Raw genomic sequence first — 17,684 nt, 5'->3', positions numbered from 1 at the left:
TGCCCTCACCTCACTTCACTCACTACTTACTTACTTACTGCTACTACTACTATGTATGTATGTATGTATGTATGTATGTATGTATGTATGTATCGTGGTACTTCACTTACCGGACGACGTCACCGGCTGAAACAAGCATACATGTGCTTCTACACTCATATCTAGCGCGAAAGACGTCGATGCTCGGCTAAGTTTTTTCTGTCCTTTTGTCTTTTTCTTTCTTTATCTTTTGAATTACAAGATGACTTCTCGACGAAACCATAAGGAAACAAACGAAGAAATTATAAGTAAGGAAGATTTTTTAGATGTCCTTAACCGGTTCGTTAAAATGGAAAAATGGGTGAAAGAAATTGAAGCTGAAAAACAAAAAGATAAGGAAGAAAGAGAATTGCTTATTGCTGAAGTAGCGAAACTTAAGGTAGATAACGTAAACCTTCAAAAACGAATTAAGGACCTTGAAACATCTAGGGAAGATGGTGAAATATCTTCTCTAGAGGATATTAAGGACGAGATAAAAAAAGTTAAAGAAGAGGTTAAAAGTGATATGGAACTAGCAAAAACTGGGTGGGTTGATGTAGTAAAACGTAATATTAAAAAAGAACTAAAGGACGAAAATATTGTAAACACTACCCTCGAGGAGGAAAAAATGCGTCAAGCTCGACGCCTAAATGTATGAGTTACTGGGCTCAAGGAAGGGGCATCTCCCGACGAAGATGCACAAACCTTGGGTAAAATGTTGGGATATGAAGCCCTACCAATCACTAAAACTTGGAGGGTAGGGCGTGACACCACTAGGAAAAGAGCTTTAGTTCTTCAATTTAAGGACTCGGAATCTAGAATCGCCTTTTTTAAAAAGAGACCAATTCTTCGAGGATTGGGCGGGGAGCCCATCTACCTCGATGAAGACTTGACCAAGATGCAAATTGAGCATCGTAAAACTTGTATGCCGCGAGTCATACAAGCTCGTAAAGAGGGGCATCGTGCCTTCTACCGAGACGGACGGGTCATAATAAATGATCGCGCTGCCAATTGACGGCGTGTGGCCCATGTGACAAATAATAGACTTAGGATGAGTTTATGGAATTGTAACGGTGCACTTTGGACACACCCTGGCCGTCTAGAGGAGATTTTGAGGGTATCTTATATACTTTTTTTGGTAGAAACACATCAAAGTCCAAATCGAGGATTACCACGAGTTGATGGTTTTCGTTGGGAATCTGTCTTTAGACAAACCTCACGTCGACACACTACTAGAGGGTCTGGAGGGGTTGCGATATTATTTCGGAGAGAGATACATAGTAGGATAGAAATACTAAAGAAAGACCCAGAAGCCCGTTTTATGTGGGTGAAAGTACTCACTAGCAAAGATCAGATGATATTTATTGCCATTTGTTACTTCCCCCCGAAAGGATCTCGGTATAATATGGCTGGAGTGGCGAGTATAGTTGATGAAGGAACGCCACATGGGCCTTCTCCATACGAACCTTTATCGGATGACATAATCCGATATTCTTCTCAAGGGGAAGTCTTCCTTGTAGGAGATTTCAATGCGAGAACCCAATCCCGCCAATGCACAATATTTCAGATGGATAGAAACCTAGAAATGGTGAATGTCGACCCTTTAGCCTTAGGCATAACACGTACATCAAAAGATCAAGGTGCGGACGCCACAAGCTTTGGCCATCATCTGCTTGAACTTGGAAGCCGACACCAGATGATCATATATAATGGCTTAGCCAAGTGGCCGGGCTCGGAAGAGCTCACATGTTTCCCACATGGAGGAGGGGAAAGCACAGTTGATTACCTAATAGGACGCCCTGAAGCTACCCACATGGTTAGCTCCTTCCGGGTGGCCCCATGCCCCATTGGCGCAGACCATAGCTTCCTATACTTTGAGCTAAAATGTGACGCCTCCCACGCCACCAACTCTAGTAAACCAACCCATCGCACTATAATACATTTCACGCATGAGCTCGCTGACATCTATTCTCGACATGTTCAAGCGCATCTCTCCTCTTTTGATTCTTCCTTGCCTTTAGAGCACCTCACTACAGAACTCACACACATCCTCCACTCAGCAGCAACTAGTAGCTTCCCATACACAAAAGACTCCAATCATAGTAGAATTGGGTCTATGCCACAGAACAAGTGGTATGATGAGGATTGTAGAGAGTTGTATAGACAACTTAAAGTATCGCGGCTTAGTGGTACTATTTCCTCAGTACAGGCTCGCAAAGAGATGCGCAAGATGACACGTCGTAAAAGACGGGCTTGGGAAGCATCTCAATATTGGGAACTCTACCATATGCTCATGAGTAGGGATTGTGCCCTCGCATGGAAGAGGCTACGGGAACCGAGACCACAAACACCCATCGAGGATCCCAATATTTGGCACACATATATTGAGAGACTCTACCATGTCCCGAACCAACCACCCATTCCAATGCCCTCCACACCTCGACCTACCATGGGGACACTTTTCACGACCTCTAGGGTCACGAAGGTCATCAAAAAATTACAACATAGGAAATCCATGGACCACACAGGATTGTGTGCCGAGCACATCATATATGCTCGAGAGTGCCTAGCCCCCCTTCTCGCTCTAATCTTCAACCGCGCCCTCGCCGAGGGTTTTCCACCACAATGGGCCATGAACACAGTGGCCCCTATACATAAAGGAGGGGACTCAATGGACCCAAATACATATAGGACCGTTATGATAGGTCATACGCTCGCTAAACTATATGGTGCAGTAATGGAAGCGGAGCTCAGTGATTATATGGAAACATTAAGTCTTCGAGCACCTGAGCAAGCTGGCTTTAGACGAGCCTTCTCTACTATTGACCATATCTTCACACTCAGGTGCTTAATTGACCAGACAAAGGCTCGTAAGAAGAAACTATATTGTTGCTTTGTGGACTTTCGCAAGGCCTTTGACACGGTTCCTAGGGAAAGGTTGTTTGATAGACTTAAGAGCTTGGAGATACCAGATGACATGATATGGGCCATTTATGCCCTATACGAGCAAGTCTTTGGGTGTGTAAGATGCCCAGGTGGCCTATCCGATTGTTTCACTAGCACCATTGGTGTAAAACAGGGTTGCCCCCTATCACCGACTCTTTTTGGGATCTACATTGATGAGATCACTGATTTTATTGCTCGTAAGGGAGGCAAGGGAGTAGCTATTGGGGAGACGCAAGTTAGTCTCTTACTCTACGCAGACGACATTGTCTTGCTCTCAGAGTCGGAACACGACCTACAAAAGCATCTTAATGCCCTGGATGACTTTTGTACACAACGAGGACTGGTAGTGAATTTAGCGAAAACTAAAGTCCTTATCTTTCATACATCGTCCCGAGTTAGGAGTCAATGTCACCTAATCCTCTCTCATAAACCAGTTGAGGTAGTGGGATCGTATGTATACTTGGGAGTCACCTTTAGTGCTCGCTCAGGTAAATTCTCGATGACCCAGGCAGCCAAAGATAGGCTAACGAGAGGGTATGCATCCCTCTCACTCTTAGAGAGACAATGCCATCAGACATACTTTCAAGAGCCACGGACTAAGGGATGGCTTTTTGACTCATTAGTGACCCCATCCCTCATGTATGCATCAGTAGTATGGGCTCCAGGTTTACCATCTTTCATGTGGACGCAATTAGAGAGACCTTTAGTGACGATGTTATCACGTCAACTCCGAAGCAAATCGACAGTACCACATGACATTATTAGAGCTGAGTTCAGTCTACCCCCGATGTTAGTAGAAGCACTCTTTCAAGTGGTAGTTTTTATTCATCGGATACATAGCCAACCACAAGATAGGATATCCTGTCGAGCCTTTGAGGCGTCTCGATCTTTATATGTGTCTGGCGACACTAACTCTTGGTATAGCATCGTGGTGAGTTGGCTCCGTGCGAACGGCATAGACATTAATAACCTACCTCCCCTTAAGTACAACCATGGGACTGATCAAACTTTAATCTCTCACGAAGATCGTAATAAAGTGATACGCCAAGAAATATGGCAAATTTACACTCGATACAAATGGATCACCCCACGAGAACCACTCCCATCTAAAATGGTGTACTATAAGGAACACTTCTTGCGCTTCTCTACGCTAGGCTTTATTACACGACCAAGATATTTAGATACATTCTTATCAAATGCACTAAGGGTGGCCATTGGACAACTTAGGATATCATCTCACCAACTTGAGATTGAGAATGGTCGGGCTAATAGAGTCCCTAGAGAGGAAAGGTTATGTAGGTTATGCCACATAGAGATAGAGGATGAGTATCACTTCACATGCAAATGCCCAACTTATGCCGAGATACGAGCGGAATACCAAGACATACTAGGACCCTCTCCCACCCTCTCCAAACTATTAGATACCCCGAATGTAAAGAGACTAGGTAGATATATCTTAGACCTAAAACAACATAGGGAGAATAAATTACAAAGTGCTAACGATAACCCTCTTAGTATTCATCACCATGTAACTAGTGTAATTTTTCAGGAACAAGGGGAGACGATGAATGTGGATACACTTACGCCGCTCGGCCTCTCCCTTGAGGAAGTAGAAATGCAAAGAACAACGAAACGCCCTCGAATGTTGGGCTTCAAAACAAGTCAACGTGGAGTAGACAAGATTAAGAAGATAAGGGAACGTGAGCTACGTCGACTAGAAGCTATGGTTGGGGTACCTCTTACATGGGGACCACGGGCCACATCCACATCGCAACCCTTTGACCTTCCGCTTCTCTTCGAGAGACTTGGATGGAAATGAAAATAACAATTGTATAACACCATTTTCATTGTAGTAGAACATGTTTCTATATAAAACATGTTTGTTATTTTTTAGAACTATTTAGCTTAAACTCTATTTTTCATCTTATTTTTATTTTTACTTCGATGAATGGGTAAATATCCCATTTTTGTTGTAAACCATTTGTCTCATGGGCCAATTTTGGCCTTAGAAGACGTTAATATATCTTTCTTTCTTTCTTCTTTCTGGGTTTTCCCTCTTTGAAACAGAGCATCAATCTTTTCTTTTCTTTTTTTCTTTTTTTTTCTTTTTTCTTTTTTTCTCTTTTTATTTATTTACTTATTTATTTACTTATTTATCTATTTATTTACTTACTTATTTATTTTTATTTTTTATTTACTTATTCATTCATTCATTTACATACTTACATACTTGTTCATTGATTCAATTTATTCATTTATTTACATACTTGTTCATTGTTTCAATTTATACTTTCTTTTTTTCTTTTCTTTTTTACTTTCTTTTTTTTTATGATTATTTATTCATTTATTTATCTATTAATTTTTTGTATTTTTATCTTTTTTACTTACTTTCGTATTTATTTATTTATTTACTTACTTTCGTATTTATTTATTTATTTATTTATTTACTTACATACTTTTTTTGTTTTTTATGTATTTATTTATTTATTTATTTATTTATTTATTTATGTATGTATTTATATATTTATTTATTTATTTATGTATTTATTTATTTATTTATTTATTTATTTATTTATTTATTTATTTATTTATTTATTTATATTTTTTTGTTTGTTTATTTATTTATTTATTTATTTTCTACACTCATACCCCTCCATGATTCCATCTCCACTTAGCCCTACACATTTACAAAAACACACTCAATTACATAAACATACAAACATAAGCACATACGTACATTTTCCAACATGCATACCTAAGACAAACACACACACTCCCACACCATTAATCTATGCATTCTTGGCAATGCTTATAACAATATAAAACAACTCAAAAATCTTACACGAGCTTATTAACAAACTTAGAGGAGCAAGCAAGAGTTTGATTCAAAACACTTCTAAAAGAAGTATGGAATGACTTCCTTTTTAGCAAGGCTATTCTCAAGAAGGACATGCTTATGTCCTCGCGGAACTTGCAAATTTGCTCCTTTTATGTAAACCCGAGGTATTCACATGTCCAATCACTGCTCACTTCTTTCATTCAAAATTGGTAACGATTAAAAATGGAAATTATTTATTATTTCTCAATCTCTTGAATTCGACATTTACAACCCTAGAAACATTCAATTTCGACAAGATACAAAATTGGACATCAGATTGAAATTTGTGGGGAACTGGTATTTGAACCCGCATCTCTAAGTATTTTATGTATCGCAAACAACATACCTTGATCTCTCTATGCAAGCCCAAGAATTCCCCAAAATCGGGTGCCTCCCATTGGTCAATGTTTGATCATGGGAAATTGCCCAGTCATTATAAGCTCAATTTCGTGTGGACTTGTCCACACGAAGAAACTCTGAAAGAGAAATTCCCATCCCCCACCTTGCCCCTGTGTTTCCTTTGTGGGAATGCCCCATGATAGAACACATTGAGTTCTACTGTGTGGACTTTGTGCATCAAGGAACTACTTTGTGGGCGTGTGCATTGGTGGCCATTTTCATGTCGACGACAATCAACATTGCACCAATCATTTTATTAATTGATTCTCTATCAACTTCTTGTTTTTCTTGAGCCTCCTTCTCCAATTCCAACCCACGGTTCACACAATAGAACCTCACATCCTTCCCCATTGTTTGTAACGTTTACACCTACGACTCAAAATGGGGGGGGGGGGATTTATGCTTCCCAAATATCGACAAATTACACATATATACCTATAATAAATTCCAAAGCATACCCCTCCCCCCAATATTTTTAACCATAACACACACGCACACATAACATACACATTTACATATATGCATAAATAGACACACACAATTACACATGCACGTGCGCAAACACATGTAAATGAAAATTTGCACACACAATTCACTTCCCAAATATCGACAAATTACACATATATACCTATAATAAATTCCAAAGCATACCCCTCCCCCCAATATTTTTAACCATAACACACACGCACACATAACATACACATTTACATATATGCATAAATAGACACACACAATTACACATGCACGTGCGCAAACACATGTAAATGAAAATTTGCACACACAATTCACTTCAAACACACATACACATAAATGCACATTAACATGAATGCGCTATTAAAAGCTCTATCAAGAGAAAACCATGAGTTTGTTTATAAGTGATCCCACACAAATCAAGAGAAGCATCTCTATCCAAAGAACCAAAAAAGGAGTGCCAAATCATATGTTGACTCCTACAACCCTTCATCATCAATGCCATCCTCCCTGGTTCAAGTCGCTTGTAGTTCTACTCAACATTTTACATGCATGCACAAATTCTCGCAACAATTGGAGATGTGAACAAACACCATATGTTGAACGCCTCAAGTCACCTCCTAGGGTTTCACACTCAATTCTACCCACTGTCCTATAGAACAACTATCATTACGAAGAATTGCGGCATGACTCGCAAAACTTGAATATGTTTGACATATTAACATAGTTAACAAGGGCACAAAAAACTTGGGCATCCCAATGGCTATGATCCTTATCTTGGATATATCGCCTATTTGACAACACCACAATCTAGATCTAATGGGCAAAGGTTTGGATGGAAGGATATTGTTCTCACAAAAAAGGGACTTGATGGTTGTTTTTTTACGTAACAACTGACCTACATCAATGAAGTGGCCACTCTCAAGGTAGAAATTGCATCACCAACACTTATGTGGCTAAAGGTAACTCCTCTTCATGATACACTCTCTTTGTCAAGAATGGAGGTCATAAAAGCATTCTGGCGAGATTAGGTTGGAAATTCATTTACTTTGGGTGGTTTGTGAAGGCACATCCAACAATGAAGGAATGTTGCTTATTGGATATGGTAGCAAGAATCCAAAAGAGGGAATCCATTGAATAATCCTATCATGTATTCATGTGTCAACAGTCAATGGCCAGTAACGCGTGTAATCTTGTATCCAAATGGGAAGAAAAAGGCATAAGCGAATGTGGATGCCCCAAGAGAATTTGCTCCCACTCTAGGGAAGAATGTGAAATGAACCATTGTTGCTCTTGTTATGTCTAAATGTATTTAACCAATTGTGCCTTCCCTAAAATTGTTGACCTCACCCCAACCATCAAGATCACTAACTTCATGCCCATGCTAGAGGATGTCGTAGAAGATGAGGTCATCTTAGTCATTATCAAGCTCTCACCCTTGATTGTGTAGCTCAAGTAGCCATCAATTTGTTGCTAATTTCTTCCTCTAGAGGTTGGGTCATTTGGGGAATTTTTTGTCCCATAAGTGTGACATGGTGTTGGTTGTCCATTGGACGTGTATTGGCAAGAAGGTCACACGTGTACCTAGAGTAAAATGAGGCATCCGCAATTAGGCCATAAAGATATTTTTTGCAGGTAGATAGGAACCATTGTAATGTGGCCCCAAAAATGGAGCTTTAAAGATAAATGACATTATAACAACCCACCATGTACACGTATCTAAGATGCCCGAGTGTTGTAGATCTAACGTATGATTATCTATTGATTGAGAGTTACACCAGGCTTATATAATGGTGAAATATAGTATTTCATTGCTTGCCTATTCTTTGTCTACTTACTAGTCTATATGCAACCAATGTTCGGTTGAATTAATTATTGGTATTGTAAGGAATTGTCATCTATTGTCCCTTCCACTATTCTCTTGCATACTATGAGATATTAAGATCATGTAAATGAGGTGGTCGGCAATGGTTGAGAGTAATAATATTTGAGGTAAAACATCTCTTAGAGTGATGCATCACCATCCTTAAAGCACGTTAGAAGTATGAAAATAAGACAAATGCCCATGGGTAGTATAAACTAACCCAATCATCGGGTAATGTAATGTGTGGTGCATGTTTAATGTGTATATGAAATTATGATTAAGAGTCAAGACAATGGATTAGGCACCAAGGGTGCCTATAAAGTACACTGCCGAACTCGTAGTGATGGTAGAGAATAGGCATAAACACAACACAATAGTCATGAATCATGATACATGTATTCCTTAGATATCGACGATCGTAAAAAAAAAAAACATAAGCATTTTATCAGATGAAATAGTCCCAAATTCACCAACCCTTTTCTTGGAATTCCCTAGCCCAACCTATTGATGTTTGTTAGCACATGGAAAGATGCTTATTGAATAGATATTGCACATGGAGAGATGGCTGAACCATGATCTAAACGAGGCTTAATTTTGATCTATTCTAAATATTTATAGATCTCAACTTTGAGGATAGTTCATATGCGACACATGAATGATGATGCATAGGAGTTAACCTTGCTACATTTTTTACCAACTCTGATTTATATTGTTTTACATATATGTATGTATATTTATGCATCTAAGATGGACTATGAATATTAAGAGTAGACCCCCCACCCCAAAGAGAGATTGATTATAATAAGGGCATGAAAAGCTCCAATTAAAGCTTAATGAAAAGTCTTTTCTGACAAGAACAACATAATGCATGTGTCTGTTAAATGTTTTAACTGTATAAGGCTTTACATGTTACCTTTTCAAACCATCATTTCAAGAAAAAAAGTAAGCTTTAAAATATGATAGATTTTACATGTTTGTCTACGAGTAGCCGACTCCTCTAACTTCGTGATTGGGGGAGTTGCTATCATTTTCTATCCCAAATGTGGCTTTGTTACTCTAACTTCATGATTGGGGGAGTTGCTATCATTTTCTATCCCAAATGTGGCTTTGTTACTCTAACTTCATGATTGGGAGGAGTTGTTATTGGATACTCATTTGAAACAAATAAGTATTCAAATAGATGTTAGTTTATTTGGGCATAGTAATTTGCTTGTTCAATCGTGGATGATCAATGTGTGCTTAAAATCTCTATGATAATGATCCCTCAAGTACGCTTGGCCTAACATATTTCATCATGACAGATCTTCTAGAATTCGGTCATTTGCAACTACTAATCCCTTTATTTGGAAAAACGAAAAAAAGAGTTTGTAGCTAGTCTCAAACATATGGATTTGTTACTTTGTTCCACAAAGTGGACGATGCTCGATAAAATCAGAGGATTCAATCATAGTATGACCATACGTACCATACGTACCATACGTGCATTCGCACCCGCAAATGTTTCAATAATTCGAGTATGGAAAACACTCTCAAAGAACGATAAATACCATACTTTTGGATTAACTATTTGTTATGAGATAAATAAACCTAAAAAAAGGAAAAAAACAAAAAGAAAAACCTTAAAAAAAGGGAAAAAAACACAAAAAAAACACAAGAATGTTTGAATAACATTCACATTCGTTTTCAAACGTACTATGGATTCAATAATGAAAAAGGAGTTCTTGATACCCATGCTTGGTAGACTCATTGTGAGTGGCTAGAGAGGAGGTTCAAATTACAAGACCTTGTATGTTGGTATGTGGAGTTGGCTCTGTTGGGGTTTAGAAGAGGAAGGTCGAGATAGATATATTTGGCTTTAGATCATAGTACATAAAATTTGTGTTCGTCTAGCATAACATTCGTTTTCCTACGTTGGAAAACGAATGCAAATGTTATTCAAACATTCTTGTGTTGTTGCCATTTTTAGGCTTATTTACATCATAATAAATAATTAATCCAAAAGTATGGTATTTATCATTCTTTGAGGGTGTTTTTCTTACGCGAATGCACGTATGGTTCAAACTAGCTTTAGATAATCAAGCAGAGTTGTTAAGCCTGACAGATGGGGGTAAAGAGGCTTAGGATACAAGACACATGCTTGCAGGTCAGTGTGGGTGGGGGGGTCGAAGGTACGAGACAAAGATGACGGACGGTCCAGGGTACGAGACACAGGATGGAAGGGAATGGACACAAAGTGGTTGTGTGGACATTGGGGCAAGTGTGAAACAGACACATGGGAGGACTATATATATACTATATTAGGAGCCCCCCCCCAAAAAAACAAATGGAGGAAACAGAGAGAAGAAAAACAAATAGAAGAAAGGTCAGAAAAATTCTGACACAGGAAGAAGAAGGACAGAAAAGCAAAAAGAAAAAAGAATAGAGAGAGAGAGAGAGAGAGAGAGAGAGAGAGAGAGAGAAGGAATGAGCGCGAGTTCAAATCCGAGCGATGGCCATGACGGTGAAGAAACTATGGCGAGGCCCAGAAAGAACAACCCATTCCCCAGCTCCATCTTCCTCCCCAATCTAGACCATTTCGATCATCCCTATCCCCATGGATTCCACAGTGATCCCCTGTGTAAAGACCCCGGAGAACAGGAACAGAGTAAGCTTCGCCATGGCCATTTCCGGTACTATCCCTCCTCCACTCGCTTCTGGTTCCTGCTGTTGCTGGCTTTTGTGGCAGCGTTCCTCTTCTTACCTTACCTATCCTCGACTCTCGTCTTATTCACCTCTCCTTCTTACCAAGGTGAGTCTCTCTGATTCTTGGCTTTCCTTTTCTTCTATGCCTTATTGTATCCCTCTTGGTTCTTTCTTCTAGAAGTTTCCGTAGGTACCTCATTGTCGACTGCCTTCGGAAACCCTAACACTGGGTGTTCTCGAAGTTTCTAGATATACCCTGATTTAATTTTTTGGTATATGGAGGCTCCTAGAGAAACATTGGATGATTCTAAGGAAATACCTTTGGGTCTTGTAGATTAGGCCTTCTAGAGGCTAGCAGATAGATTTGAAGGACTCTCATTGAAGCTTGGATCTATTCATGTAATGCAGGAAATCTCCATTATTCGAGTGCTTTCACACTTGGAGGCCTCTTATCAGAAGACTCCGACACTCTTCAATGCAAGAGCAGGGGCCTAATCCACAAGTATAGATCAAAATCTTCACATTCTCCATCAAGCTATCTTTTGAAGAAGCTAAGGAAGTATGAAGCTTTGCATAGGAGGTGTGGCCCTGGTTCAATGGCTTTTAACAAGAGTGCGCATTTGCTTACAAAAGCGATCGAAACAGACAACAGAGATGGAGAAGAGAAGGAAAGAGAAGATTCAGAGGAATGTAAGTACATTGTGTGGATCGCGGACAGTGGATTGGGAAATAGATTGATATCCATAGCCTCGACATTTGTATATGCGCTTCTCACTGATCGAGTCCTTCTTCTCGATGGCACGGCAGACATAGAAGAACTGTTATGTGAGCCTTTCCCTGGAAATAACACATCATGGATCTTACCCTCATATCTCAACACAGTTTCATCATCTTTCAATGAATCGTCACCGTATAGGTTCGGCTTTCATCTTGAAAGAAGTTCTGTTATCTCGCCATCCATACGAGTTCCACCCGAAACAGAGAAGGTGAACACATCAAAATGGTTGCCCATCTCAAATGATATTATGATGGTATTGAGGCCATTTAGGGTCTTTTCCTATATCCACCTTGTGCATGACTACAACTTCTATGACAAGCTCTTCTTTTGTGACGACGAGCATCGGACATTGGGCACTATCCCATGGATCTTCATTCGAACAAACCTCTACTTCCTACCGTCATTGCCTCTCTTCATTCCATCCTTCCGAGAGGAGCTTGGCCTCCTCTTCCCTGATATCGACTATGCCTTTCATCACATCGGACGATACTTGTTCTTCCCAACCGATGCTATCTGGAGACGAGTCATGCAAGTCTACGATGAGTACATGTCCAAATCCTCTCATAAGGTGGGCATCCAAATCCGGACATTCGCGTTCCCACCCGTGGCTGATCCACATTTGGCCGGGCAAATTCTGGCTTGTGCCGCTGAGTACAACTTGCTGCCCAAGATCCACACCAAGAAAGAGTATCACAAGCGGCCAACCTTTTCCCACACTTCTGACAATAATGGCAATGCCACTGCTAATGCCATCACATCTGTGTTAATCACGTCTCTGTTACCTGATTATTACAACCAAATCTCGTCATTTTACGCCGATAACCCGACCGAAATGGCAGTGAGGTTTTATCAACCTAGCCATGAAGTGTATCAAAACACAGGAAATCATGGCCACAATGCTCAAGCTTTGGCCGAGATGTGGTTGCTCTCATTATGTGATGAATTGATCACTACCCCACAGTCCACATTTGGGTATGTGGCTGCAGGGTTGGCGGGTATTAAGCCATTGATGCTAGATCATGTCAATGATGCCACATCACGCCCATTGTGTTCCCGAGCTCTTTCCATGGACCCTTGCTTTCATGCCCCACCTTATTTTAATTGTGATAGCAATCAAGGAGGTGACACTAGTGAAATCTTGCTGTATGTCAAGCATTGTGAGGATGTCTTTTGGGGCCTCAAGTTCTTCCCCAAGAATTGAATCTTTTATTTTCACCATATGTTAAATTCGTTATTATTTTTTGTAAAGGTTTGGGCTACCTTTAAGAGCTTTAATGATATTGACATGATTGAAATTCGATGCTGGTCATGATCGTTGAAACTTTCTTCTAACTCATTAACCAAGTTACATGAATATGTTTGTTGGGAACAAAAAACACAACCTTTTGTCAAATTTGTTATATGGCGGTGCTCTGATTTATAACTAGTAACCGAGTTTCTTTTGATAATTGCGCTTGTGTCATATATGCTGCTGTCATAATGAGGGTTAGGATCTGACTCTACTTTTGAAAAGCATCGAAATCCTCACATAATCTAAGATCACCTCACATTGTGTATTGGAACCACTTCCAAGTAGAAATGGATGTGGTGTTGTGGTCAATGAAATGTCTTGCATATACCTTGCAGAATTAGATGGCCAGCAAGTAACATGGGGACTAGCATTAGAATGTGCCAGGCTTATTGAAATGTTTCGCAATACACAAGCATGAACCCTAGCGAACCTCAAGATGTCACAGTTAATCGTTGATTTCCATGAACTTTGTATTTTAGTCAAATTGATTATTTATCCGTAGAAAGTTAGCTTCAATTTGTTCACCAAAAAAATAACGAATTTTGGTATTGGTTGGTGCATTAATTTATTAGTCACTTGGTGTTGTGAAACTGAATTGGATCAAGCTTTCGGATACAAGTGTCATAATATATAAAGCTTTCGGTTGTGACTAATGGGGGTATGATGAGGACATTTGTAGTGTTGGATATTGTGTGGATACATGGAAATTTTTAGAGGTCAATGTTGGTAATGCAAAATATATATTAAATCAGCCTAACATGGAGATAACCATGGGATTGTCAACACTTTGATGTCACACTTAGATGTTGGATGCTTGACATGTGGGAAGCATAAAAAAAAGCCAAACTCAACAATAGTTTTTGAATTTGCCACATAATGTGTTTGAATAGTGAAAGAATATCATCCATGCATTTCTTCGATCTATATTAATATTATTATCTTCATGCAAAGCACGATGACGTGCACTAGCTCTTATTTGTTAATGTATTGATGAATTATGAATAAAACACATACAATAAGGAATTAGTAATTGACTATTGATGAATGAGAGTTGCTATATTGTGAATGACACTAAACAAAAAACCCTATGCTCAAAGCATCTCTTTAATTCGAGTAAAGAAAATGGCTCTATTGTGTAGAAGGTAATAGCAATGTGCCATCCTAGACCTTACAATGCACTCCCAGTTTAAAGAGGGAGATTTAAAAAAGAAACACATGTTATCATCTCATAAAAAGTGAAAATGGAGGTGATGTTCAAATTCTAGACACGTGTTTAAAAGAAGTATGCTATCAAACCTATCGTTATCACGTATAAAGTGAATGTCCATGTGATTTTGAAGAGTTTTTCAGTGGGTAATAATACATTATACTGTTGATTTTGTGAGGCAAACTCTTTCTTTCATGGCATGTGCATCCAATTCTTGTATTTTAATAGATGGTACCCACAAGGTTAAAGCGATGGTATACCATCACAATACTGTTATTGACTTCAAGGTATGGCATGTAGGTTTATTTTATTTCAATAAAGTAGCAAGTAAAATGTCAAAATTTTGGCACACTTTTGTTCAGTTGCGTTATGTCATATAGGGTTATGTACGATTAATACACAATGCCATGTATGGTAATGCATGATTCCTTATGTGGCCATGATCATGCATGATGAACATAATTGATGTTATTTCCATCCATTATCTTGCATGATCCATATGGTCCCCATCCATGATCCTGCATGTAGATATATGACCCATTTAATCATACGTGTCCCCATGAACTCATGCATATACAAATCATCCCTCTCATTCCAACATTGTTTTTAAAGGGCAACACAATTTTTGGTTTACACGTAACACACTTTGTATTGTGGAAAATGTCTATGTGAATGCCAATGTTGATGCTAAGCCAAATTATATGGGCCAAAATATTGTTGTGGAAACAAAAAATTCATTGTTTGAGATCGAAAAAAGCAACTCTATTGCTACAAAGAGCCAACACATCTATTTTATAGTGTCATTATGTTTACCTTTGAGATCTAGAATTTGGTTAAGATACACCAATAAATCTATAACCAATAAATTATGCGACATCTAAAATGGCTTTTGTGGCATACAAAGGCAACTCTTCCATATTTACTTTTAGGGACATTGTACCTTGTGTGTACCATATTGGGAGTATACCCTTTGAATCCAGCAATATTGGAAATGCCTAACACATTCCAATACACTACCTCTTATTTGTAAGCACATTGACAATATGCATATTAATGTACCAAATAGAGAGTGGAATGAAGGTAACGACTAATCCTTGTAAGGTAACCCACTATGTAGGAACAATGAAATAGCCAGTGTCTCTTTTTAATAACATAAAACGTTAGTTGTTTTTAAATTTTAATAATAATTATTGGACAATTTCTAATAGAGCAATTACTTACTTTTTCTTAAGAATAAACACAATTTATTTCGTAATCATGAAATTTTGCATTTTAAAATAATAGGCACCATCCTCTTAAGTGGCTCTAGTGATGAGATCAACATGAATTGCATCTCGAAATCTTTTAATAACAAATGACAAGGTTTCAATATGCTCTTAGCATGTAACAATACATTTATGATAACTACTTTTTAACCACCCTAGGTTTGTCCTAGTTTGCAACAACTATATGGTTATCACACATGTTCTACATCCATATGGTGTGACAATCCTATACAATTGATGCTATTAGTTTGGTTGTCATAGATTCATTATATCACCAACTCTCTAGCACCTTGATTCAAATTAATTTTTCTTAATGTTTAATATCCTCAAGGTGGAAATGCTAGAGAGAGCGAGAGATCCTCTCCATAATGTTATGCATATTTTACCAAATTTCAAACTATGAGCTACGTATACATGGAAATCATCTCATTTTCTATTTAATAATAATATCACCATGGTCTTTCAAAACATGAAATATCTCGTTGCCATCAAAATCTGTTTAAAAACCATCCAAATTCCCAATTCATCTTCGTTTGAAGATCTAGTAAAATATATTAGCTTTTGTTTTCCTTTATAAATGAGATGTTTCCTTTAAGCCTTTTAATTAAAGTATGTGCGTACCTCAATCATGGGTTGGGGCATACATGGTACATGCATCTATGTAAAGATGTAGTAGAATGGTTTGATAGCATCAGTCATCATGGATTGAAGTTATCGAGGAATTCAAATGTCGATTTATGACACTTTCATGCCCCTTGTTTCATGGGTAATATTGAGTCTATAGAGTTATATCGCCATGTGCACATCGTTGAAGTTTACTTCTTCTTTTTGTTTGACAAAAAGATACGCCCTTGTATTATAAAATCATAAGAAATACAAAAGTTGTGTTGGATATACCAACCGATTCCCAGGTACTCTCGTCATGGCTGATTTGATGTGTGTATACAATAACCACGCATAGTTTTTTGTACATTGATGTTCAATATTCCTTGCTTTCTCCAAGCCCTCGGCTTGGGTTCATGACCCTTGATTTGTGAACTCAAGTTCCCCTAGATCTATGCATTATGGGCAGAAATTTCATTGCATGTTCATCAACATCCATGATATATTCATGTTCATAGGTTGCAGATTCCGTTGAAGTTTACTTTTGCTTGACATATTTGAAATTAGCCCTTCATCCTATGCACATTGTATACTCTTATTGAATTTAAATATAATACCAGTTCTCTATTGAATTTGATTATAAGAATAATGCTTTGTGGAAATGGGATGAATAAGTCTATTGAATGCAAACTTCAATAATTCTTTAAATGCTATCTTTGTTAATAGATTTCATTACATATATTTTACTTTACTAGTATTGATCATCATTTTTATAAATTGACTTATGTTATGTCATTGACAATGTATTTAATGCTTGCTTGATTGTTATGCTTGTAGACATAGAACGTAATATTCGCATTCTCTACGCAAACATTCGTTTGCAAACGAATGTGTATGTTACGAAAACATAGTTATGTTTTTTTTGATGTTTTTATTTTTTTTTCTCAGTTCTTTACCTTAAAAAAAGTTTTACCTTATAGTAAATAATGAATACAAAAGTATGGTATTTATCATACTTTGAGGGTGTTTACCATACTCGAATTCGAATGCACGTATGGTTCATACTATGCTTGTAGATGTAGGTGTTAATTGCTATGCTTGTAACTCGAAGAGTCAAATGTCAAATCCAAGAGAGTTCGAATTTCTACAAACATGAACCTATTGATTCTTTTTGTTTATGTTAATTGTCAAAACAATGAATCGATCAATTTTTTCTTAAACTTTAATCTTATTAATTGATTAATTGTCAATGTACAAACATTAATAAAATTCAATAATATTA

The 17,684-nt window shown here is 38.0% G+C and overlaps 2 protein-coding genes and 1 pseudogene across 2 annotated transcripts; all 3 read left to right on the top strand.

Moving 5' to 3' along the window:
• Window positions 1-100: 100 nt before the first annotated feature.
• LOC147861492 (uncharacterized) lies at window positions 101-1,128 on the top strand (annotated as a pseudogene).
• On the top strand, window positions 1,070-7,935 carry LOC147861491 (uncharacterized). The gene is made up of 2 exons (XM_087322392.1): window positions 1,070-3,036; window positions 7,881-7,935. The coding sequence occupies exons 1-2, from the start codon at window positions 1,070-1,072 to the stop codon at window positions 7,933-7,935; spliced, it is 2,022 nt and encodes a 673-aa protein (XP_087178518.1).
• Window positions 7,936-11,072: 3,137 nt separating this feature from the next.
• On the top strand, window positions 11,073-13,289 carry LOC147861490 (putative fucosyltransferase 8). The gene is made up of 2 exons (XM_087323115.1): window positions 11,073-11,364; window positions 11,667-13,289. Exons 1-2 carry the CDS (start codon window positions 11,088-11,090, stop codon window positions 13,235-13,237), a joined length of 1,848 nt encoding a protein of 615 aa, XP_087179241.1. The 5' UTR covers window positions 11,073-11,087; the 3' UTR covers window positions 13,238-13,289.
• Window positions 13,290-17,684: the final 4,395 nt, after the last annotated feature.

The sequence above is a fragment of the Azolla caroliniana genome, unplaced genomic scaffold (genome assembly GCF_043228905.1).
Source record: "Azolla caroliniana isolate FFs.n. ecotype wild unplaced genomic scaffold, voAzoCaro1.0.p SCAF_7, whole genome shotgun sequence".
Taxonomy (NCBI): Eukaryota; Viridiplantae; Streptophyta; class Polypodiopsida; order Salviniales; family Salviniaceae; genus Azolla; species Azolla caroliniana.
The sequence above is the reverse complement of the archived record's forward strand: the minus strand, read 5'-3'. Positions and strand labels throughout refer to the sequence as shown.

Coding starts and splice junctions, on each gene's coding strand:
- LOC147861491 (XM_087322392.1), top strand. CDS start 1,070: ATGAGTTTATGGAATTGTAACGGTGCACTTTGGACACACCCTGGCCGT. Junction 3,037..7,880: donor CTATACGAGCAAGTCTTTGG/GTGTGTAAGATG, acceptor ATGTGTCAACAG/TCAATGGCCAGTAACGCGTG.
- LOC147861490 (XM_087323115.1), top strand. CDS start 11,088: ATGGCGAGGCCCAGAAAGAACAACCCATTCCCCAGCTCCATCTTCCTC. Junction 11,365..11,666: donor CACCTCTCCTTCTTACCAAG/GTGAGTCTCTCT, acceptor CATGTAATGCAG/GAAATCTCCATTATTCGAGT.